The sequence below is a fragment of the Panthera onca genome, chromosome B4, assembly GCF_046562875.1.
Source record: "Panthera onca isolate mPanOnc1 chromosome B4, mPanOnc1 haplotype 2, whole genome shotgun sequence".
Taxonomy (NCBI): domain Eukaryota; kingdom Metazoa; phylum Chordata; class Mammalia; order Carnivora; family Felidae; genus Panthera; species Panthera onca.
In genome coordinates this window covers 15,691,719-15,717,346 of record NC_138345.1, presented here as the reverse complement: position 1 = coordinate 15,717,346, position 25,628 = coordinate 15,691,719, and the positions used below count along the sequence as shown (strand labels likewise).

General features: G+C 36.9%; 1 protein-coding gene across 1 annotated transcript in view; it reads left to right on the top strand.

Moving 5' to 3' along the window:
* The window catches only part of CUBN (cubilin), a 273,361-nt gene that overhangs the window by 20,425 nt on the left and 227,308 nt on the right, over window positions 1-25,628 (top strand). The window contains exons 13-17 of the mRNA XM_060659546.3: window positions 532-644; window positions 3,213-3,447; window positions 10,393-10,574; window positions 12,623-12,785; window positions 14,205-14,392. Of these exons, the coding sequence (XP_060515529.3) occupies window positions 532-644; window positions 3,213-3,447; window positions 10,393-10,574; window positions 12,623-12,785; window positions 14,205-14,392 (881 nt within the window). The remainder of the gene's footprint in view (window positions 1-531; window positions 645-3,212; window positions 3,448-10,392; window positions 10,575-12,622; window positions 12,786-14,204; window positions 14,393-25,628) is intronic.

The window sequence follows — 25,628 nt, the reverse complement described above, 5'->3', positions numbered from 1 at the left end:
GCTTCAATCTCCTTCATCCAGCCTCTCCTGATTACTCGTCCTCTCTCAGAACTCTTGATTCTGAATCAGCACGTCTATTGAGACCTCACTATGTGTTCAGGACTATGGTAGATACTGTGGGAAAATAAGCATAAAACACTATCTCCACATATTACTTGCTGATCTTCTGGTTGAGGAGGCACATCTAATCCAAAATGGCAGAGGAGAGACAAGAAGTAGATAAGAACTAAGTTGCTTGGGGTCAAATCAAGTATCACGAGGTGGAGAGAATGGGAGCCAGAGAAAACAAAAGGGGGCAGAGGAGGTTCATGGTGGGGGCAAGGAAATCCCAAGTAGACTTCAAACAAGAGGTGGGATTTAGGTGGGTGTCCAAAGACAAAGGGGTGGGGGGAAGAGAGAACCACAGGGCATTTGTCTCCAATGTTAATCACTCAGACTTCTCTAATATTTCAGCAGCAAGGTTAGAGAGAGATACCTAGCCTCCTCCTTTTCAGAGTCTCTGTAAAGAACAGTTCATCTTTCCCTTGGCAGTTTGTGGAGGGTCCCTCTCTGGGATGAATGGAAGCTTCAGCTATAAAAGCCCTGATGTTGGTTATGTGCATGATGTTAACTGCTTCTGGGTTATCCGAACTGAAGAGGGAAAGGTAAATGTAATAGCTCCTGTCTAAATGCACATTTCATTTATCTATGCGAACATGTAATATGTGTATATATTCCATAAAATACACATAGTGGTAAATCAACTATCATATATTGAGGACTTGCTTGGTGTCAGGCTTTGGGCTAGATATTTTATGCATCTTTTCTAAACCTTACACTGACTCTTTGAAAAAAGTAATAGTGTCCTTATTTTGTAGATAAGATAAGGGAAACTAAGAGAAGCTAAGTAATTTTTTAAAAGCATTTCTTAGCTGGTAATTAGAGGAATAGGATTTCAAAGTCAAGTTTGTCTGGTTTCAAAGTCCAGGCTTTGTCCAGTATGGATAATTCTCTGCAGGGATTGGCTGACTGCAAGCAGGGAATTTGTAAAGTCCTGCTCTCACTGAGACACTAGTGTTTGAGGAAGACCACTCAGTGTTCTGCTGATTATTATGCAAAAATAGGGACTGCTATTAAGATGGGTTTCTTATCAGTGCTTCTTTGTGCCATTGGGTGTGCCATTGTGCTGTGCTAATTGCTTCACCGACATTGTGTCATTGTATTTTAACCCTTGTAGCCTGAGAGATAAGAATTGTTACTCTCATTTTACTATGAGGAAGTGGAGCCTAGAGCAGCTGAGGAATTTGTCCAGGGTCATGTGGTTTGTAAGTGGCCTGCAGTGACTCAAACCCAGGCCACTCAACTCTGATGACTCTGAACTGCTGCATGAACACTCCTCAAATTCAGATCTGACCCTGAAGTTTTTAGTTCTTCTATCCCCAGCATTCATTACTCAGACTTTTCCAAATATTTATTTCTCAACCAACTCCTGGACTCATTAAAATGAACTTGGGTGTCTGGATAGATAAGGTGTTCCCTTGCAATTCTGTGAACTTTTCCCTGTGAACTGATGTTACAGGGGGTCATTGTACAATGGTCACAAAACATTTTTTCCCTTGAGAAGGGAGGATTCTTTGGAGCCTGGTGACCCTATAATAGCATAAACTCCAAAATCAATTTCCCAGTGGGTATGTTATGTGAATTTCCTTCCTTCCATTTAGTGTTCATGAATTCTATTTCCTGACATTGAAAACATTTTTCTTTCAAGAAAGTCATTTTGTGAAAAAACGTTAATAGTTTTATTATCGATTTGTAAAATAAATTCAGCTGTTTTCCTTGGTTGTTTTGATTTTTAAATCTTATCTCCACAATTTGCACAATATAGTAGAAATTTTATAGAAATCAGGATAGTTCAGTTCATGAACATTTATTCAATTTTTATTGAAATTTCTTCAAGGACAAAAATGATGTAATGTTGGGTAACAGATCTTAAAAATACCCTAGCATAGAATTTCAAAAATATCGTGATATCCTTTTTCATTAGCTCAATGCTGTTGTTGTTTTAGATCGCGGTGGATATCAAATTCAACAGCTTCCTTTTAGCAGTTTGGCTGTTTTAAATGATACTATCCAAAAAATTTTTATTATATGAATTATATCATTATATTTGAGTTTGTACATTCTAACATTTTAACTTGGAAATGTATGTTTGGGTTTATTCTCTTCTACTTGTATGCTCAGAACACTTCAGATTACTTTTTCCCTGTTCTCCACTCTTGGTGTCACCCGTCTCTTAATGATATCCAACCACTGAAGACTTGGGGACTTTACACATATCTATACCATGCCTAGCTCAGTCTATACCTGAAGTTGTCAATCTGTTAGTATCTCATTAAGAGCTTCAGAGAACCCTCAGGAATCAGCATTTCCGGGGATCAGTGAACATTTGTGTGGATGCTGCACACTACAGATTATTCAGGTGATCAGGGTATAAATTCTTGTGAATGGTCATATTTGTCAGTTAAACTTAATTCAAGGTAGGTTTTTTACATGTCCATTGTATTTTACTGATTTCGAAGCATGATTGTCAGCTCTACATTTGAAGTGCCTACGTTTAATGGACTTGACAGTTAAATGAAATCTAGGTACGTATATTTCATTAACCGATTCAGTAACAACTCAGTGGGTATTTTCAGTTATACAAGATAAGTGAGTTCTAGAGATCTGTTGTTCAACATAGTGCCTATAGTTAACAGCGCCATATCATGCACTTCAAAATTTGTTAGGACAGTGGATCTCACGTTGTGTTCTGACCACTAAAAGAAAGAAAGAAAGAGAGACGCAAGGAAACTCTGGGAGGTGTTGAATATGCCTAGCACACTGACTGTGGTGATGGCATCACAGGTGTTGGTATATGTCCAAACTCATCCAATTATACACATTTAATATGTATCGTTCTTTGTATATCAAGTATACCTTAATAAAGCTGTTAAAAATCTATTTTATTAACATCAAGATTTTTGATATATTTTGATATTGGCAGAAGCCTAAGCAATTTTTAACACAAGTTATCTAATAATATGGAGGGTTGTCATATGTGTTTGCAGATAATTGAGAAATTAGAGATCTGTCTTTTGAAAGGTGAATTAATATGAATGCTTCCTTATTGGGAGAAATGCTTTAGAATTGACATGGAAGTGAAAAATAATGTATTGTGACCTTTATGTTTTTAGGTGCTGCGTATCACTTTCACTTTTTTCCAGTTAGAATCAGTGAACAATTGTCCACACGAGTTTCTTCAGGTTCACGATGGAGACTCCTCTGCGGCATTTCAACTTGGAAGATTCTGTGGCTCTGTTCCCCCTCATGAACTCCTCAGTAGTGACAATGCCCTCTATTTTCATCTCTACTCTGAACATTTAAGAAATGAGAGAGGCTTCACAATAAGATGGGAAACACAGCAACCAGGTAAGTGTAAACAAGAAGAAAAATAGAGCAAAATCTTGAGATCAGTAAATTTTCTTGATTAGTATTAGACTTGTGGATAACATTACATGTTTTGAGATGTAAGGATTATATAATACTTTTGTAATTCCTTTCACATCAAATAAATCTGCAATGCATTGAAATTTCATTTTGTGTTCAGAGATAATAAAATTTGGATGAATGAAAAAGATGAGAAATCATGAATCTGAATGGACCCCTTATGAAATTACTGAACAACATTTTTATAAACTTTACTAGTAAATTACTGCAGGGATATTGTTGATGACATTGTCTACTCCTTCACTTAGTATTCCTTATCTTAGTGACCATTTGATAATTCATTCTTTGCGTTGGTATTTTGCCTTTTGGAGCTCTACTTTTTTTTTTTTTTTTTTACTTTTTACTATACACTTTATAAACATGTAAAAAAGCAAAGAGAGCAGTACACTGAAGCTCCAATTCATTCATCAATAAATCTGTGCATTTATGTCTGGGATTTCTTATCTTTTCAATCGGTCTATTTATCCTTGTGGCACATTGGCTTAACTACTGAAATTTGAAATCTGGTAGTGTAAATCTTACAACTTTGTCTTTTATAATATGCTTAATATGGGGCACCTTGTGCCTCAGTTGGTTGAGCATTCGACTCAATTTTGGCTCAGGTCATGATTCCAAGATCGTGGGATCAAGCCCCATGGGGACTCTGTGCTGAGCATGGGGCCTGCTTAAGATTCTCTTTCTCTCTCCTTTTGCCCCTCTCTGCTGCTCGTGTATTTGCTTTCTCTCTCTAAAAAAATTTTTAAAAATATATACATATTTATTATATATATAAAATATATTATATTTTAAATATATATATTATATTTTACATATTATATATATAAATATATATATTATAATTTTAGAATCAATTTTTTAATTTCCCCCCTCCCCAATCTTCTGGGATTCCTAAAAATATTGATCCTACCAATTTATGAACATGGACCATCTCTGTATTTATTTAGCCCTCTTATAATTTATCTTAGCGATGGTTTATAGATTCCATATATTTTGTTGTCTTTTTCTAGATATTGAATATTTTATATTATGTAAAATGATGCCGTTTTCTAAAATGGCATTTTTATTTGTTGTTAGTATGTAGAATTATGATGTATTTTTAAAAAACATTTGATTTTGAATCTAGCCACATTGCTAAATTCATTAATCAATTCTAATAGTTTTTTTTAGTAGATTCTTTTGGATTTCTCTACATACACAGCTATGTTCTCAATGAATAAAGCCTGTTTTTCTTTGTTAAGAAACAAAATTTAATGGAGTAAATTTGAATCTAATTGTTTTTATGAAATAATGCTTGAATCGGTCAGGATCCTATCCAGCAAACAGAGGGGAGCCCTAAGGAGTTATATAAAATGAAAAGTTTTTATAGGAAGGAATGGCAAGGCAAGAAGTTATTAGCAAAAGAAAAAGATTGATCCAGGCAAGGTCTTCCCTTAGGGGGAAGAGTAAGGGGTCTGATCATGCAGATTACCTCATCTTCCTTTGGGAGATGGAGAAAGCCCATATGGCAGCCTCATGGCGCTGAGTGGAAAATTCCTGACTGACAGGTTAAGATTATATTTCCGGGGAAGGTTGAAAGTACAATTAGATTAGGTATTAAGCCCAAGTTTGAGGACTTGGCCTAAGTGGCACCATTTTGGGCTTGGGGTTTTCCTTGTAACACCTTCCTTTCCAATCTTTGTAACTATTATTTCTTTCTTTCCCTCAACTTATTTATTGCCCTGGCTAGGACATCCAGTACAATGCTGAACAAAAGTGGTGGACTGGGCATTATTATCTTGTTCCCAACCTCATGGGAAATGTTCAGTATTTCACCATTGAATATAATGTTTTAGCTGTAAGTTTTTGTAGATAACTTTTATCAGATTAAGGAAGTTTGCTGCAAATTACTATTACTGTATAATAAATGACCCACAAATTTAGTGTTGTAGAACATTTATCATTTTATTATGTTTCTGATTTTGTGGACCAAGAATTTGGAAAGAGACCAATTGTCATTTGATTTGGTGAGCAGTTATTACCAGATGTTGGCCGGGATTGTAGTCATCTAAAGGCTCAGTGAGGCTAGAAACCCAAGCTCGCTCAGTTGATGCTGGCTTTTGGAGAAGAGTTGAACCAGGCTGTTGACTTGAGTGTCTACATGTAGCGCCTCTGTGATGTTGGTCTTAGATTAGTGGAACTTCTTTCGTGGTCCTTGGTTTTTCTTAGAGCAACCATTTCAACAGACATGGGCAGGTGCTGCATGGCTTTTTCTGACCTATCTTGGAAGTCATATTGTTATTTCTGCCATACTTTTAATTGGTTGAAGCACTCATAAGCCCACCCAGATTCAAGGGGAGGAGACATAGACCCCATCTCAATGGAAGAAGTGTCAAAGATATTTTGAATGCTTTTAAACCATCTTACTTTTTATCCCTAGCTTGTCAAGAGTTTTTATCATGAATGGATGTTGAGGTATATTAAATACTTTTTCTAAATCTATGGAGATGATCAGATGATGCTTCTTTTATTTTTCTTCTCTCCTCTCCTTCTGGGATTCACATTACACATATGCTGGAGATTTTGACTATGACTCGTAGCTCTTATATTTTTTATTAGGCCTTCTAGAGTCTTGCCCTGTGCATATACAGCTTAAGATTCAGCTAAGGGCCCAAAGAAACTCCTATACCTTTTTGGGGTGCCATTGTCATGCAGCTGTCTTCTCTATAGTACCTTATTCGAAAATCCCGGCCACTCTAGTAGCCCCAAATTCTAAATTTTGTTTCTTTCACCCAGTAAGAGGATTGCTGCTCCTTGGACTCCCACTGCCCTGTGCTGTGTGTAATTTGGAAGCTGCCTGCAGGGAGAATCCTGGAAGGAACATGGGATTTATCACATGTGCTTCCCTTCCCTTCCCTCAAGATCACAGCCCTTCACTGTTTGCTTCTCAGTGCCTGAAAACAAAACTAAAACAAACAATAATTCCTTACAATTACAGAATCCTAATCATTGCTCACATTTATTTATTACAGAAACTGCTGTTATCCCAGAGTCTAGATTTTGCTGTTTATATCCCATGTGCCATTCCTCATGCTGTAAATGGGTAGTTAAATCAAGCTAGAGGTTTGATCCAGTTCAGTTTTATTTTTGAGGAGACAAAAATAATCACATTAGAAGGTACTGGATATCCACTTGTCTCCCTATTATGACTGCAGCATTGATTCGAGTGTTTTGACTGTCCCTGGTTGATCTTTCCATTAGAAACCTTCACACTTTCTGTAATGGTCTTAGCAACCCTTAGGTTCATTGTTTAGGTTAGTTGTTCACTGGGGCTTTCAAAATGATGACAATTGAATTTTACCATTTCTTCTTTATTTATTGTCTGGAGTTCTTCAATAGAGTTGAACTTTCTCATGTCAACTATTTGGTTACATTCCCATATAGATCATAAAGGAAACATAGGATACATGCTTGATTCTTTCTCTAATATTTCCCCAGTATTCAAATTAATGACTTGGCTTCCTAGCTTTCTTCAGAATGAACAATTAGTCATTATTTCTTTTATTTTTTATTGATTTTAATACTCAGGAACACACATTTTATCATATGTGATCTAATCCATTCTAAACTTTTTAATGTTAAAATGTTCCATATTTGGCTAGTGGGAGAACTGATAATTAGTTTCTAAGCTTCTTTGATCCAAGTTTCTGTTATCTGTAGAAATTTTCTTGCTTTCTGCCCTGAAAGATTTTCTAGGTTCTTCATACATATTTATTGTGTTAGGACCGGAACAGTTCATACTCCTCTACCGGGAAATGGTATTTAGGTTTCATAACCTGGGTGCTAGGAGTGGCTATTGCTACTAGACTGAACAAAGTCTCTAGAACTTTCAGTGGAAAGAACTGGGAAATATTTTTATTATTTTTAAAGGAAAGGTATATCATGTATTCTTAGTGATCTTCCAAAATATTGGCATATTGAAATTATAGGTTTTTTAACTTTATGTTTGTACTTCTCACTTCGTGAAAAATCCTGGTTCCCAGTGACATTCACATATTACCTATGTACCTAATCCTACTGTGTGAATTTTCAAAATAACAATACTAATATTATTACTAATAACATGATAACTGAAAGCCATTTAGTATTTCTCAATTATTCTTTTTGTACTTAATATATGTTTCACTCCAGTTCTGCAATCAAACTTTACAGTGTTTTAAAGTGTCTTGGAATATTTCTCCTCTCCCTGTTTAAACTGCTAGCTTAATATAGTCATTTCATTTTGCTTGTGATTTTAAAGATTTCACTTTTTCATTTTTATTGAATTTTTCTCTATCATTATGTGAAACATATTCATAGTTCCAAAGCCAAATCAAACTTCACGGTAAATTTAGAGAAGTCTAGCTTTTATCCTTATCCCTTCCATTTTATTCCTTTCTTCTTTAAAAGGTAACAATTTTGGGGGCAACTGGGTAGCTCAGTAGGTTAAGCATCTGACTCTTGGTTTCGGCTCAGGGTATGATCTCCTGGCTTTGTGGGTTCGAGCCTGGCATTGACCTCTGTGCTGGCAACGGGGGGCCTGCTTGGGACCCTGTCTCTCCCTTTCTCTCTGCCCTTCCCCCACTAGAGCTGTCTCTGTCTCTCTGAAAACAAATAAATAAATTTAAAAAAAGGTAACAATTTGTATTAGTCTTGGATTTATCCTTCCATTTCAAAACTATAAGCAGATAATCACATATAATCATATTTTTCCCTTAAAAAAAAGATAACATACAATATACACTGGTTTGTAGTTTGCTTTTTCACTTGATGTGTCATAGAGACTAGTCCATAACTAGACCATAGTGTGCCATTAATAGACATCTCATACACTGTCTATTCAACAAGGACTTTCTCATCGGATATTTGCCTTGCTTCCAGCCTTTTGGAATTCCAGATAGTACTGCGACAAAGTCCTTGTGAACTTGTCTTGTTGCATTTTTGCCAACGCATCTTTGAGATCAATTTCTAAAAGTGTGGTTGCTTCGTCAAAAAATAAATGCCTAACTTTTTGCTAGACTTTGCCATAGTCTCCTCTGTAAGAATTGTACTCTCTTGTGTTCTCATCAGCAATGTATGAGAGTGCCTGTTTCCCCACAGCACCGCCAGAATTTGTTTTCAATATTCTGGATATTTATCATTCTGAGAGCTAAGAAATGGTGTCTCACCAAAGTTCTTATTTGTATGTCCCTTGTTGAGAGTGAGGCTGAACATCTTTTCCATGTAAAAGGACATTTGAATTTTTACCAGTGAACTCTTTGTTTATGTCTCTACTCCTTTTAGAAGCTCTTCATATATTAGAGATGTTAATTCTTTGTATTACATATTGAATTTTTTTCCCCAGGTCTCCATTAACATTTTACTTTGCTTATGGAATTGTAATTCTTTTTACCCATATGGTAATTGAACTTCCAAATTTTAGGAAACTTCTCTGCCTCTGAGCAACTGAGGTGTTTTTGTATTAGGAACAGTGAGAATCATGTAACTAACTTGTCTCATTTTTTGCCTTGGCAAAAGACTTGTCTAATAAGTAACCTGTGTAGTTATGTAGATCCCACATCTTGCATATCTGAGATACCACCTTATTTTATTTTTTCTAATTTATATTTACTACAGTCTAGATTTTTATTTAGTATCTCTATTTTTCAATTTTACATTAGTATTTCTTATAAGCCATCACAGACTCTCCGTTAAGTAAATGTGAGTATTAATAAAGGAAAGATTCTTCCAGTCACTGACATACAACTCTGGGGGGTAATTAATGGAGTGGTAGTGGAGTGGGTGTCACAAAGCCTGGTCCCACCTTTCTTTCACTCCATTCCTGAGCAAGGCAACTGCCCATGCATATTTGAATATGTTCAATTTATAAAATGAAGAGTTTAACTATTATCCTAGTGTTAAGAAATTTTCTCACATGAAAAGTATGTAGCACTTAACTATTCTAATGTATGAAACAATCTGGTTTGTTGAAAGACATAGGGGTAACAGAAGTTCTAGAACTTTTTAAGAGTTAAAAATAACTTTTTGGAGCACCTGGGTGGCTCAGTCGGTTAAGCATCCGACTTCGGCTCAGCTCGTGATCTCACGGTTCATGAGTTGAGCCCCGTATCAGGCTCTCTGCTGTCAGTGCAGAGCCCGCTTCAGATCCTGTGTCCCCCTCTCTCTCTGCCCCTCCCCCACTTGAGCATGCGTGCTCTGAGTCTCTCTCTCAAAAACAAATGAAAAAACTTTACAAAAAAGGGAACTCTTTAAGAACCAGAACTTGTAAATTTATGCAGAAATTAACCTCCCTCAAAGTGAAAACAATATATCTATTATCTCATTATTCATCCCTCAGACAGTTCAGCACTGTATCTTAAAATCATATCACCATTGGGGCGCCTGGGTGGCGCAGTCGGTTGAGCGTCCGACTTCAGCCAGGTCACGATCTTGCGGTCTGTGAGTTCGAGCCCCGCGTCAGGCTCTGAGCTGATGGCTCAAAGCCTGGAGCCTGTTTCCGATTCTGTGTCTCCATCTCTCTCTGCCCCTCCCCCGTTCATGCTCTGTCTCTCTCTGTCCCAAAAATAAATAAAAAATGTTGAAAAAAAAAAATAAAATAAAATCATATCACCATGTAATAGCTGATAAGCACAGAGCTCAATGCATGTGACTCATTCATTTATCAGTTAATATTCCTAGATTTATAACTGTATCAAATTGGAAAACTGAAAGCCTTGTTTAATTTATGAGGGTGTCCCAAACTGTACATAGATATTTCAACAAAGCTTGTCTTCTTGCAATAAAGGCTTCTGTAACGCTATATAAATTATAACATGTATACAAATGTCAAGTTATTTTTTCCTCTTATTTTAGAGTGTGGAGGTGTACTGACAGGCACTTATGGTTCTATTAAGTCTCCGGGATATCCTGGAAACTATCCTTCAGGAAGAGATTGTGTCTGGAAAGTTATAACCAGTCCTGGCCTCTTGATAACATTTACTTTTGGGACCTTGAGTCTGGAGCACCATGATGATTGCAGCAAAGATTATCTTGAGGTAAACAAATGTAATTAGATAGAACATGTCGTGATATGGTTAGAACTCAAAGAGCTATGGTTTGGTGATACCTGTGGATGACTTCAATTTCCTTGCAATAGTTAGATATAGTTTTCAGTAGGCAGCCAATGTCTGAGCCTTTGCTGATTCCTTATTCTTAATTGTGCCAGCTTGTTGCTTCTTCTGGGTCTCATTTGAATCTGGGAAATAGACTGCCTTACTTTTCCCTGTCATTTCCTGGAAGCCCAGTCCCCTAATAAGGGAATAGAAGAATTAACAAAATAAACATTCAGTAACGGGTATCTTTTCCAATGAAGAATCAAGATTTCAGTTATCTATGGGAACCCAACATGTTATTTCCACAAACTGGCTATAGTGTTCCATGAAGAAAAATAACTTAAGAGCAATTGTGTTGTAATGCATTGCTAAAGGGTGAGCCTAGAATATACTCATAATTGTCATTGGGAGAAGAAGAGCCAATCTGTGTCCCTCCTGGTTACCATTAGCAAAAGTTTAAATTATACAAGTAGAAAAATGGGCCGTTGTATTCAAATGCCCTAAGCGTATAGGTATATCTGAAATGTTGCTCTCCATTTATAGACTGAAAAGATCATTGAGAAGAGTGAGTTTTTACATTGCTCTTGTCTTTTTGTTACCATAAATCACAGTAGTCCTTGCAGTAGTGATAAAAGACAATATGCCCTTCCAAGCCCATTAGAGAATGGAGGGCTTTGGAATTACTCACAAAGGATAGAAAGGTGTGACTGACAAACAGGGATCTCCACAAATCAAAGTCATTAGTAATTTAGCAGTTGTAATGGATTTGAAACCTTTGGGAATGACTGGAAGATCTACCCCTCCCTGGAAAATTTCAGCAACATAATCCTTTAAATGTTGACAGTAGCATGGATTTTTTGAAATTAATTTCAGTGAGTTCCATCATATTAAAATTAGAGGCTTTGTTTTTTGCTCCTACATAATTCCTTGATACATATATAATAGAAAGCATTAATCATTCTGATAATATTGAAATGCTTCTCACTTCTCAACAGTATTTCAAGGAACTAGTTATATATAGGAATAGAATAATGCTGTCCTATAGCTTTGTGGCCAATAGAAAAAGTAATTTGAGTGGACGGAATTCGCCATGTTAAAATATTATTTTGTTCACTGATGTTTGGTGTTCTATGATGTACAGGATTTGCAGTTACAACAGAGTTATAGAGACGTTACCGTGATTATTTAAGAAATTAAAAACCAACAATTAAAAAGAATTTCTCAGATCATACGATCATTATCACAGTACCTAATTAGTATTAGGATTATATACTTTTAAAATACATTTAGGGGCGCCTGGGTGGCGCAGTCGGTTAAGCGTCCGACTTCAGCCAGGTCACGATCTCGCGGTCTGTGAGTTCGAGCCCCGCGTCAGGCTCTGGGCTGATGGCTCGGAGCCTGGAGCCTGTTTCCGATTCTGTGTCTCCCTCTCTCTCTGCCCCTCCCCTGTTCATGCTCTGTCTCTCTCTCTGTCCCAAAAATAAATAAAAAACGTTGAAAAAAAAAAATTAAAAAAAAAAAATACATTTAAACTGTCTTTATGTTGTGTCTGATCTGACTTCACTTCCTTTCCACCTCTGATCCTTCTGAAACAAGTTGTGAATCAGTCAACATTGTTAGCATTCCTCCTTCTATTTTCTTTCAATATATTCATTTTCTCCTTCTCAATTAGTAGGAATTAATTTATCATTTCAAAACAAACACCTGGTGGGGGGGGAACCTAGGAAAGAAAACATAGAGAAAGATTCATGAGAAGATTTCAAAGTACACATCTAGCCTCGGAATTAAGATTTAGACAGAAGATAACGGCATCAGGGATGATGGGTGCAGGGGACTACCGTTTAGTGAGCTGCAGCTGATATGTGCGAGATGGGAAAACCTGTAAGAGCCACCAGTTTCAAATGACAGGTTTTCTGAAGTTAAGGTACAAAATGACTCGTTTTGTCAACATCTGACCACTTTGTGCTTAATGGTTCGTTCTTTTGTTTTAGATTCGAGATGGTCCTCTGTATCAGGACCCTGTTCTTGGAAAGTTCTGCACCACTTTCTCTGTACCACCACTGCAGACCACAGGTCCCTTTGCCAGAATTCATTTTCATTCTGACAACCAGATTAATGACCAAGGCTTCCATATCACCTACTTAACATCAGCATGTAAGTAACCTGAACAACTGGGAGCTTCATATGAATGTGAGGGACTGTGCTGTGCTTTTATGCTTAGAGCTTGTGTTGACATCTTAAAACAAACCAGCAAACAATGAAAAACAAGAAAATACTCTGATTTTAAAAAAAGTTTTTTAATGTTTATTTATTATTGAGAGACAGAGGGAGACAGAGCATGAGCATGGGAGGGACAGAGAGAGGAGGAGACACAGAATCTGAAGCAGGCTCTGGGTTCTGAGCTGTTAGCACAGAGCCCGACGTGGGGTTTGAACTCACAAACCGCGAGATCATGACCTGAGCCAAAGTTGGATGCTTAACCGACTGAGCCACCCAGGTGGCCCCTCTATGATTTTTACTTTGGGGCTTTTATTCTTAACATACATCATTGTGCTCTGATGAGAATTCACAGGAAAAACACCTTTCAAGTCTCAATATCAGGAAAACTAACAGTGAACACCTTCCACAGGTCTCCTTTCTTAATTTACTCTGCCTTCGGGCTGAATTTATAGTAAACTTTTTGTAATCTGTGTGGTCGGTGCATACTTGTTCTCTGTGCATGTCACTCCCCCCTGAGCACATCCTGCTATTCTCTGTTCATTATTCCTTTAACTGGATTCATTTGTCTAGTTGTATATATATTTTTTGTCACATGTCTTTTATAAACTGCCTCAAATCTTTCTGGAATGAAGGAGAACATAAGCGTATTTAAAAGGCAATTTGGGGGTGCCTGGGTGGCTCGGTCGGTTGAGCGTCTGACTTCGGCTCAGGTCATGGTCTCACAGTCCGTGAGTTCGAGCCCCACGTCGGGCTCTGTGCTGACCGCTTAGAGCCTGGAGCCTGTTTCGGATTCCGTGTCTCCCTCTCTCTCTGCCCCTCCCCTGTTCATGCTCTGTCTCTCTCTGTCTCAAAAATAAATAAACGTTAAAATTTAAAAAAAATAAATAAATAAAAAAATAAAAGGCAATTTGTAGGGGCACCTTGGTGGCTCAGTCAGTTAAGCGTCTATCTCTTGAGATCGGCTCGGGTCATGATCTCTTAGTTCGTGAGCTCAAGGCTGCTTGAAATTCTCTCTCCCTCTCTCTCTCTGCCCCTACCCTGCTCATGCTCTTTCTCTCTCAAAATAAATAAATAAACTTAAAACAATCAAAGAGCAATTTGTAGAAGAGGACGTTAGATTGGAAGTTAGATTACGCATCTCTGTATCTATTTCTTTAGGCTCTACAGGGATGTTCCACAAGCACACAACAAACTGAAAATATAATTGGAGACATAAACCTGTACAGGGTGAATTAGGTGGATATATGATTGTGTGTGTATGGGTGTAAGTTTCTAAAAATGGTATGTAATGCCTGAGAGCCACAGGCATGGCCATTCGCATGACCTTTCCCTTCTCTTCCCTGTTCTCTTCAGCGGATCTACATTGTGGAGGAAACTACACAGACCCAGAGGGCCTTCTCTTTTCTGACTTGTCTGGACCTTTCACTCACAACAGACAATGCATCTATATTATAGAGCAGCCCCTAGGAGAACAAATACAGGTCAACTTCACCCAGGTGGAGCTGGAAGGCCAGAGTGGCTGTGCTCAGAGTTATATTGAGGTAACTTTTACTACTCCTAGGCCCTTAGATGATGTTTATCAACATTTTTATATTCTCTACAGTCTAGTGGTTTTCAAGCAGTTGTAGGGCCAGCAGCGTGCAGATTCTCTGGATGATCTGGATGTTAGGAATGCAATTCTGTGTCCTATCTCAGACCTACTGAATCAGAACCTCTTGGGATATATGCCCAGTAATCTGCACCCCAACCGTCCCAGTGATTATGACTCAGGCTAGAGTCTGAGAACAACTGTTCTAGAGAGTAGGAAAGAATTTGCCAAAAATAGATCTATAGTTGGTGAAACAGGAGATTGGTAATGAAATAGCAAAGGACAGAAATGTAAGCTGAGACTAGGAACTCAGATGCTATGAAATTGACCCTTAATAACTAAGGTGAGTGCAAATAAGAAGGACTAATAAGTTGTACTAATAAGACATCGTTTTCATGGATTGTCCAGGAAACTCAACCCAGAAAAGGAAAAGGATTTGCCCAGGTGAGCTGGTTATTCAGTGGCAGAGAAGTCAGGGTGTTGAACAGCCCTTGTTTTGGACTTTAGTTTCTTTTTCCTTCATCAGCACTACTTGCTTTCTCAAAAAACTTTAGCTCTGATTTAAGTGTGTGTAATTATTGTAATAACAAAGAATATCTGAAACAAAAAGGCAGTTTTTGTTTGCCTGGCCTGGTATTTCTTTTGCTTAATTATCGGTCAAGCCACAAATTAAAGTGTTTAGCAAGAAAGACAAAACACTTTTTGTTGGGTGCAATCATTTTATATAAACTCAGAGAGGCATTGACAGTTTTGTTTGCTCATGGAGTTAGACCCAATTTATTTTTCCAGGAAAAACCTTTGTAACCCCTTGCCCTCTTCCCTCCTTTATGTGTGGTGAGGAAACAAAAAATTTTAGCATAAGATCTGGATTTAGCTGAAAAATGAAGTACACTGACCATGGCACCCCAGCAATATTTATTGTATTGAAGCGCAGTTGAGATACACATCACATTAGTTTCAAGTGTGTACAACATAATGATTCAACATTTGTATACGTTGCAAAATGATCACCACATAAGTGTATTTACCTACCTGTAACCATACAAAGTAACACTTTTTTTCCTATGATGAGAACTTTTAAGATTTCATTTTTAGTAACTTTCAAATTTGCAGTACAGTATTATTGATTATAGACCCCATGTTGTACATTACCTCCTCATGGTTTATTTCTTTTATGACTGAAAGTTTGTAGCGTAACACTCATGAGGTCCGTCTGTGTTGTTGCAAATGGCAAGATTTCATTCTTCCTCATCTTCTTTGTCCATTCATCTATCATTGGACACGTAGGTTGTTTCCATATCTTGGGTATTGGAAATAATGCTGCAGTGAACATAGAGGTGCATATATCTTTTTCAAATTAGTGGTTTCCTTTTCTTTGGTTAAATACTAAGAAGTAGAATTGTTGGATCATATTGTACTTGTATTTTTAATTTTTTGAGGAACTTCCATATTGTTTTCAATAGTGGTTATACCCCCACCAACAGTGCACAAGGGTTCCTTTTTTTTTTTTTTTTACCACATCTTTGCTAACATTTGTTACTTTTTTGTCTTTCTGAGAATAACTATTCACACAGGTGTGAGGAGTTATCGCAGTTTTGATTTGCATTTCCTGGATATTTAGTGAGGTTGAACATCTTGTCACGAGTCTGCTGAACATTTGTATGTCTTCTTTGGAAAATGTCCGCTCAGATCTTCTGCCAATTTTTAAATCAGATTTTGTTTATTATTGAATTGTGTGATTTCTTTATATATTTTGGTTTTTAACTATTTATTTGATATATGATCTGCAAATGTCTTCTCCCATTCATTAAGTTGCTTTTTTGTTTTGTTCATAGTTTCCTTCACTTTGCAGAAGATTTTTAGTTTGATGTAGTCTTTGTTCATTTTTCTTTTGTTGCCATTGCTTCTGGAGTCAGATCCAAAAAGATATCGCTAAGACCAATGTCAAAGAGCTTCCCACATGTTTTCTTCTAGGAGTTCTGTGGTTTCTGGTCTTATGTCCAAGACTTTAATCCATTTTGAGTTAATTTTGTGAATAGTGTAAGATAGTGGTCCAGTTTCATTCTTTTGCATGGGGCGGTCCAGTTTTATCAACACTGTTTATTGAAGATATTTCTTTTCCCCATTGTACGTTCTTGCCTCCTTCACTGTAAATAATAAACCCAATATAATTGGGTCTATTTCTGGCTTTTCTGTTCTGTTCCGTTGATCTTTGTGTCTGTTTCTGTGCCAATACTATGCTGTTTTGATTACTCTAGCTTTGTAGTATAGTTTGAAATCAGGGAGCATGCTACCTCCAGCTTTGTTCTTCTTTCTCAGTATGGCTTTAGCTATTTAGAATCTTTGGTGATTCTCTACAAATTTGAGGATTGTTTTTTCTCTTTCTGTGAAAAATGCTGTTGGAATTTTGATAGGGGTTGAATCGAATCTGCATATCACTTTGGGTAACGTGGACACTTTAACAACATTAATTCTTCCAGTCTATGAGCACAGAATATCTTTACACTTATTTGTGTCTTCTTCAATTTCTTTCATTAGTGTTTTATAGTTTTCAATGTACAGGACTTTTACTTCCTTGGTTAAATTTATTCTATTCTATAGAATAAATTTATTTTATTCTTTTTGATCCAGTTGTAATGGAGATTATTTTCTGAATTTCTCTTTCTGAGACCTTGTTACTAGTATATAAAAATGCAACATAGTTCTGTATATTGATTTGACATTCTGCAGCTTTACTGAATTTATTAGCTCTAATGGTTTTTGGTCTGCTATGTAGGATTTTCTCTATATAAATCATGTCTTCTGCAAATAGTTGCTGTTTTACTTCTTCCTTTCCAATTTGGATACCCTCCCCCCTTTTTTTCATTTTCTTGTGTATTCACTTGCTAGGAATTCCAATATTATGTTAAATAAAAGAGGCAAGCATAGGCATCTATCTTGTTCCTGATTTTAAGGGAAAAGCTTTTAGCTTTTCTTCACTGAATAATGTTAACTGTGGGCTTGTCATATATGGCCTTTATTATGTTGAGGTTACTCTACCTATACCCACTTTGTTGAGGCTTTTTATCATAAATGGATGTTGAATTTATTCGAATGCTTTTTCTTTATCTATTGAGATGATCGTATGATTTTTATCCTTCATTTTGTTAATGTAGTATGTCACAATAATTTATTTGCATGTACTAAAACATCCTTGCATTCCTTGGAATAAATCACACTTGATTGTGGTACATGATTCTTTTGATATATTGTTGAATTCAGTTTATTGATATTTTGCTGAGGATTTTTGCATCTAAGTTCATCAGGAATATTGGCCTACGATCCTTTTTTTTGGTGGTGTTTTTGTCTGGTTTTGGTATTAGGGTAATGCTGGACTCAGAAAATGAGTTTGGAAGCATTCCTTACTTTTCAAATTTTTGAAAGAGTTTGAGGTGGATACGTTTTAAATCTTTGAATGTTTGGTAGAATTCATCACTGAAGCCTGGACTTTTGATTGTTGGTTGATTTTTGACTACTGGCTCAATCTCTTTTTTAATAGCTGGTCTATTCAGATTCTCTCTTTTTCATGATACAGTATAGGTATATGTTTCTAGGAATGTATCCATTTCTTTTAGTTTGTCCAATTTGTTGGCATATAATTTTTCAAAGTAGTTTCTTATGATCCTTTGTATTACTGTGGTATCTGGTAACTTCTCTTTCATTTCTGGTTTTCTTTTGTTTGAGCCCTCTGTTTTTCTCAGTTAGTGTCACTAAATGTTTGTCAATTTTGTTTATCTTTTCCAAGAACCAGCTATTAGTTTCATTGATTAATTTGTGCTCTCTTTTAAATCTGTATTTCATTTATTTTCACTCTGATCTTTATTATTTCTTACCTTCTACTAATTTTGGAGATAATTTGTTTTTCTTTATCTAGTTCATTTAGGTGTCAACTTAGGTGGTTTATGTGAGATTTTTCTCATTTCGTGAGGTAAGCCTAAATCTTGCTTGCCTATTAGAACTGCTCTTGCTGCATTCAATACATTTTGGTATGATGCATTAGCATTTTCGTTTGACTCCCGGTAGTTTTAAAAATTTATTCTTTGATCTGTTCATCAACCCATTGGTTTTCAGTAGCATGTTGTTTAATCTTCACGTTTGTGATTTTTAAAGCTTTCTTCTTATAATTGATTTCTAGTTTCATACCATTGTAGTTGGAATAGATGCTTGATATGATTTCAGTCTTCTTATATTTATTGAGAATTGTTTTCTGTTCTAACATATGATCCAACCTGGAGAATGTTCCATGTGAACTTGAGGAGAATGTATATTTTGATGCTTTGGGGTGGAATGTTGTGTATATATCTATCAAGTCCATGTGGTATAATGTATCATTTAAGGTTGATGTTCCATAGTAATTTTCTGTTTGGATGATCTATCCATCGATGTAAATGGGGTGCTAAAGTTTCCTACCAAAACTCTATTATTGTCAGTTTTTCCCTTTAGGTGAGTTAGTATTTGCTTTACATATTTAGGTTCTTTCCTGTTGGGTACATAAATACTTATAAATGTTATACCTTTTGTTGGATTGACCCCTTAATCATCATGTAATGCCTCTCTTTGTCTTTTATAAGCATCTTTGTTTTAAACTCTATTTTATTTGATATTTGTATAGCTACCCCAACTTTCTTTTGGTTCCCATTTGTGGGAAATATCCTTTTTCATCACTTCACTTTCAACCCAGGTGTGTCCTTACATCTGAAGTGAGTCTCTTGTAGGCAGCATATAGATGGGCCTTGTTTTTCTATTTTTATTTTTTTAATACATCCAGCCCCTCAATGTATTGGAGAATTTAGCACATTTACATTTAAAGCAATTATTGGTAAGTATGTACTTACTCTACTTTGCTTATTGTTTTCTTTGTGTTCTGTAGTTACTCTCTGTTCCTTTTTTCTTCTATTTGGCTTATTCTCTTGTGGTTTGATGACTTTCTATAGTAGTATGCTTGGATTCCTTTTTCATTATCTTTTGTGTACCTACTATAGGTTTTTGCTTTGTGGTTACCATGAGGCTCACATATAACAGCCTATATTTATAACAATTTATTTTCAGTTGACAGCAAATTAAATTTTAACACATTCTAAAGTTCTACATTTTTACTACCCCCACTACATTTTATCTTTTTGATGTCACATTTTACATCTTTTTATTCTGTATATCCCTTCAGTAATTATTGTGGTTATCATTATTTTTTTCACTACTTTTGTCTTTTAATCTTCTTACTAATATTATAAGTGATTAATTCACTCTTTACTATATATTTACCTTTACCAGTGAGATTTTTTACTTTCATATTTGTTCTTGTAACTGATACGCACCCTTTCTTTTTAGCTTAAAGAAGTTCTTTTAATTTTTCTCATAAACTTGTTTAGTGTTGAATTCCTTTAGCTTTTATTTATCTGGAAAGCTCTATATCTCTCTGTCAATTCTGAATGATAACCTTGCTGAGTAGAGTATTCTTGGTTGGAAGTTGTTTTCTTTCAGCACTTTGAACATATGCTCCTCAATTCTTGCCTGCAAATTTTCTGCTAAGAAATCTGCTGGCAGTGTTATGGTGGTTCCTTTATATATAACACATTTTTCTCTTACTGTTTTTAAGATTCTCTCTTTAACTTTTGACGTTTTAATTATAGTGCGTCTTGGTGTGGGTCTCTTTGTATTCATTTTCTATGGACCTCTATGGGCTTCCTGGATCTGGATGTTTCTTTCTTTCCCCAAATTAGGGACTTTTTCAGCCATTATTTCTTCAAATAAGTTTTCTGCCCCTTTCTCTCTCTCTCCTCCATAGGGGACCCCTATAATGTGGCTGTTATTCTACTTGATGATGTCTGATAGGTTCTTTAAGCTATTTTTGGTTTAAATTTTTTTTCTTCTTGCTGCTCTGTTTGTGAGTTGCACTGTCCTGTCTTCCAGCTCCCTGATTCTGTCTTCTGCTTCAAATGTTGTTGAACCCTCCTAGTGTATTTTTCAGAGCAGTTATTGTGTTCTTTATTTCTGTGGCTTCAGTTTGGTATTTTCTTATACTTTCTGTCTCTTTGTTGAAGTTCTCACTGTGTTCATCGATTCTTCTTCAGAGGTCAGTGAGCATCTTTATGACCATTACTTTGAACTCTTTATCAGGTAAACTATTTATCTTTGTTTCCTTAAGGTATTTCCCTCCCTGCCTCCTTACCCACCCCCCCCTCCCCCCCCCCCCCCCCCCGGCCCACACTCCTAGGGTTTTATCTTGTTCTTTCATTTGAACATATTCCTCTGTCTCCTCATTTTGTTTATCTCTCTGTGTCCCTTTCTATGTATCAGGTGTAACAGCTATCTTTCCAGGTCTTATATGAATGATCTTTTGTAGGAAATAAACCTTATCATTTAACCTTGCCCTAAGCCTTTGGTGTCTTTCAAACCTTTGTGATTGTCTACGCAGCCTGACTTTTTCTTGGTAGGTCCCAGTTATTGAGGGTATGCCAAGACCTATGAGTGTTCCCGAGAGGCGATCTCAGTCAGCACTTAGTTTCAGGCTGGTTAGAGGCTAGATCCTCAGGCAGCAGCTTTTATGGTATGCAAATATATACAATCCTGTGGGACCTCAATTGTACCCTCTGCTGGCTCTGGTTCAAGTGATCTAGATGTGTCCCCTTAGCAACAGTTGCAAATTTCAAGGCTCCATATGAGTGTTTGGACTTTTTTCTGGGAGGTATTGTTGAGATGTAGTAAGATCAAGTACGAGCTCAAAGATGCTTTCCTATAGCCTCTGTTTCCCAAGAACACTTTCGTAACCTGAAATTCCTGTCAGGTAGATAGGACTTTTTCATAGCAAGTCTGGGAATGTGTTTCAGTCTGCTGTCTGTGCAATGCTCTATGGTGATAGCCTGCCAAGAATTTTCTTTCCATTTGTTTCAGACCCATAGGACCTAGGCCCAATCCCCCTTGGCCATGAGAACCAGACAGATTCTCATGGGACATTCCTTGTATGGATTGCATCAGCTGGCTGGCTTTGGTGGTGCCACTGTGAAGGAGGATGCAGGGGTGGGGCGCTCACTAGGTCATCATTGGCAAGGCCAAGGTGGAGTGGCATATGAGGGTGGGGCACTCACCTAGCTGACTTTGGGTAAACTGCTGAATAGTGGTGTACAGGAGTGGGGTGCTTGTCCACCTTAGACGGGCTCATGGGGTGCAGCACATAAAGTCTGAGCATGCCCACCAGCACTAGCAGGTTAGAAGGAAAATGCTGAAAATGGTACCTGCCAGTGTCTCTGTCCCCAGAGGGAGAGTCTGTAGGCTCCTGCTCTTCTGGCAAGTGCTTTAAGAACAGTAAATGAATCTCCTTTACTTATGGTCTAAGTGTTTTTCAAACTGCTGTTTCTGTACTAGGTTCCAGGGTGAGTGAGTCTGTGTGTGAGCTCTTGAAGAGTGAAGTCTCCATCCCTTACAGCCATATGGTTCCTGGACCTAAGCCTCACTGGTTTTCAAAACCAGACATTTTTGGGGTCTCATCTCCTTGGTGTAGGTTCCAAGATTTGGGTCCCTCATGTGGGGACAACCCCCTTGCTCCTCAGGGAGATTGTGAGATGCCTCAACCGTGGGCTGCTGTACTAGAGATGGGTGTTTTTGGAGAGACTGTGTCTCCCATTTTGATGTGCCCCTTTTATTTCTTGTTGTGGAGGAGCTTGTTCAGGTACTTTTCAGGTCGTCTTCAGAGGGAATTTTTCTGTATGTAGCTGTAGACTTGTTGTGTTCCTAGGAGGAGGTGAGTTCAGGAACTTTCTATGCTGTCATCTTAAACTGCTTCTCTGGATTCAGCAACCTAGTTGTTTTTTTGGTTTGTTTTTTTTTAAACCAGAGACTTTTGACTTAGATGGTGAGGTAAATGTGTATACTCATTCCGTTTATGTTCTCTTAAGTATCTCATAAAATACGTTAATGTTTTGGGGCGCCTGGGTGGCTCAGTCGGTTAAGCGTCCGACTTCAGCTCAGGTCACGATCTCACGGTCCGTGAGTTCGAGCCCCGCATCCGGCTCTGGGCTGATGGCTCAGAACCTGGAGCCTGCTTCCGATTCTGTGTCTCCCTCTGTCTCTGCCCCTCCTGTTCATGCTCTGTCTCTCTCTGTCTCAAAAATAAAATAAACGTTAAAAAAAAAAATTAAAAAAAAATACGTTAAAGTTTTATGCTATCTATTTTAGATACATTTATGTAAATAAAAATTAAATTTCCAACATCTGCTTTTTAACTTTAAGAACAGTAAAAATAGCTTGCACTTAGAGACTACTTACCATGTGCCAAGTGCTATTCTAAGCCTTTAAAATACTATAAAATTTATATAAAATATAAATATAAATATAAGATTTACTATAAAACACTCTAATAAATTAAGTAGATAACCATTACTAACTTTCTACTGTCTGTTGGATGTGATACACGTTTTACATGAGTTAATTCATTGAATCTTCACAACAACTGTTATTATTCCTTTGTGATATGAGGAAACTGAGGCCCAGAGAAGTTGTCACTTGCCCATGGTTACATGTCTGTGGAGTAGGGGAGCTGGACGCTGAATTCGTTCCAGTTGTGCTGTTCTCTGATAAGAACAGAAACACAATTGTGTAGCTATGACTCCAAAAGGTGGCTCACCTTCCATAAGAAGGAAGCTCTTATGAATTTCCCAATTCCATATGTGGCTCCCTGGTCACAGGACTATAACACGGAACCAGGCACAATGCTTTTCTCAGACAGGAAGAACTGTAATTCTAATTTTTAGGGAAATCTGAGTACCTTTCTATTAGGGGCTATGTGGTGGTTCTAATGACTCGAAGCAGTCATCAAAGCATCTGGAATGATATATCCTCTCTGGCATTGCAGTGCTCTCTAACTGAATTTCCATAAGGCGTTACATGAATTCTGAATTGCTGTGGAAAGTTATTAAAAAAAACAACTAGCATCAAAAGAGTTAATTTTATAAAACGGAGTGGGAGAATGTTTTATGGCCAGAAGAGGATTATAGTTAATTTATCTAAGTTCTTATTTATTTTTTTCAGTCATTTGATGACTGTAGAAGCTTGGAAAATTCTTCATCTGGATGTTTCAGTTTCTACTTCCACAAGATGCCCTACCTATCCTTCAAACTTTGTGATAATAAGTAAAGGCAGTGAATGATAAAAGAAGTGTCAGCAATTAAAAACATAATAAGAATGCAAGGTTTTCCTAGGCCAAGTTTCTAACTCCTGCCTTTAATTTATCAGTTCAGAGACAGCTGATAAGACCTTTCATGGCTGGCCATTGGAGTATTGACATTCTGATGTGCACACACACTCAAAGTCTTGATCAGATTTCCCTCAGGGGTTGTTGATGGAAAAAAATACAAGAGTGCTATTAGAAGGACAGGACATGTATAGTGATTTAAATAATTGAATAGATTTTCTATTATGTCCTTGACCATCCTAAAGGCATACAATCAATTGATTTATAGAATTTTAGCACCAGCAAGGGCCTCAGAGGTCATCTAATTTAAATTCCTAATTTTACCAATGAGGAAATTGAGGTCACAAAGATCAAACTCTAGTTACTGTCAGAATAGGATTTAGATGTACCTTCATGGGATTCTGGATAGACATATGTTGACTCACATCAATTTCTTGCCAGTAAATCATATCCCTCTATTGGGGTAATTTGTGAATTAACCCATTTTATTTTTAAAAAGTACGTATATTTCTTTTCATGTCCTTCAGACAGTAGGCATGGAAGAAAGTGGTGCTGGAACCAAATTCAAATGGCATTATTATGAATCAATATATTGCTCCCTGAAATGATGGTTTCATTTTTTAAAGGTATATCTAAAAAGTTAATGTTTAAGCAAAGGAATAAAAAAAGAATAATGGTATTTTAGGTACATTAATGGTTTGGAGAGCAGATGACTTTGCCATTTACTAACTCTATGAGAGAGAAAAGACCACCCAAAATTTTAGAAAGAGTGAAAAGCAGAGAGGGAATTCTAGAGAGATCTGGGAGAATGATAATAGAAAACTTTCTTTTGAAGGAATAGATGCCCCTCTAAAAATCCTAGATCTTCTCATTCTGTAGTTCCAGTTGGCTTTTGCCATGTGAATATATCCTTTAAATGACGATGTTATTGCCTAGTCTATCTTTTTTCATGTATAGTGTAGTTTTGAAAGAATTTTTGCTCAGTAAGAGAGCTCTGTAAAACTTTTATTGAGAATAAAATTTAACTATAGAAGATAATAAATGTGGTATTGGCCAGACCCAGTATAGCATATCTTTATTTTTCTTTTGTTTAACAAGAAGCACACCTTTATGAATTAATTCTTGGATTTATATCTCTCTCTCAACTAAAGTTTCTGCTTTTAAAAACACACATTGCCCATGGGTGATGTAATGTGGCTGGTAACAAAATAATGAGCATAGCAAGAACAGATCAACTGTTAGTTCATCTGTTTTTGGCAAAGAGAGCTTTTACATTGTATGGAACAAATCAATGAATCGGGCAGAAGCATCTTTCCAGAAAAAAAAGCACCTCTCATTAATATTTCATAAGTGATTTAAGCTGTCAGAACTCTAAGTGAAGGACACATAAGGAAGTCATGAAAGTTTAATTTTTAATCCCAGAGAGTGCAAGTAGTAGGCTGAATAATAATTTTAGAAGCCTATATGATGCTAAGGACAGGGCTTGAAATGGGATATAGAAAGAAATGAATAGAATCTCCTTGACCAATCCTGGATCCTCTGACCCCTTGGTAGCCAAGAATTCTGGTAAGTGGAAAGGGAACCACATAAGAGAGGCAGATAAGGGAAGGGGAAGCAGAAGTGCCTTCTGAGGAAATAGGAGGGCTTCTGAGAAAGTTGTTCCTTCTTAGAAGTGGAAAGCAAACAGAGAACAATGGCACAGAGGAGTTGAAGACTCTAATAAGATAGAGAGAAGTAAGTTATACTAATTTGTTGTCTGAAATATAGGGAATGTGTACCTATTCTTCAAGTGTCATTGAATGACATTAACCATGTTTTATTTTATTTTTTAATTAATTAATTAATTTATTTATTTATTTTTGAGAGAGAGAGAGAGCTCCATGTACGAGCAGGGGAGGGGCAGAGAGAGAGGTGGGGAGAGAGAGAATCTCCAGCAGGCTCTGCATTGTGAGTGTGGAACCAG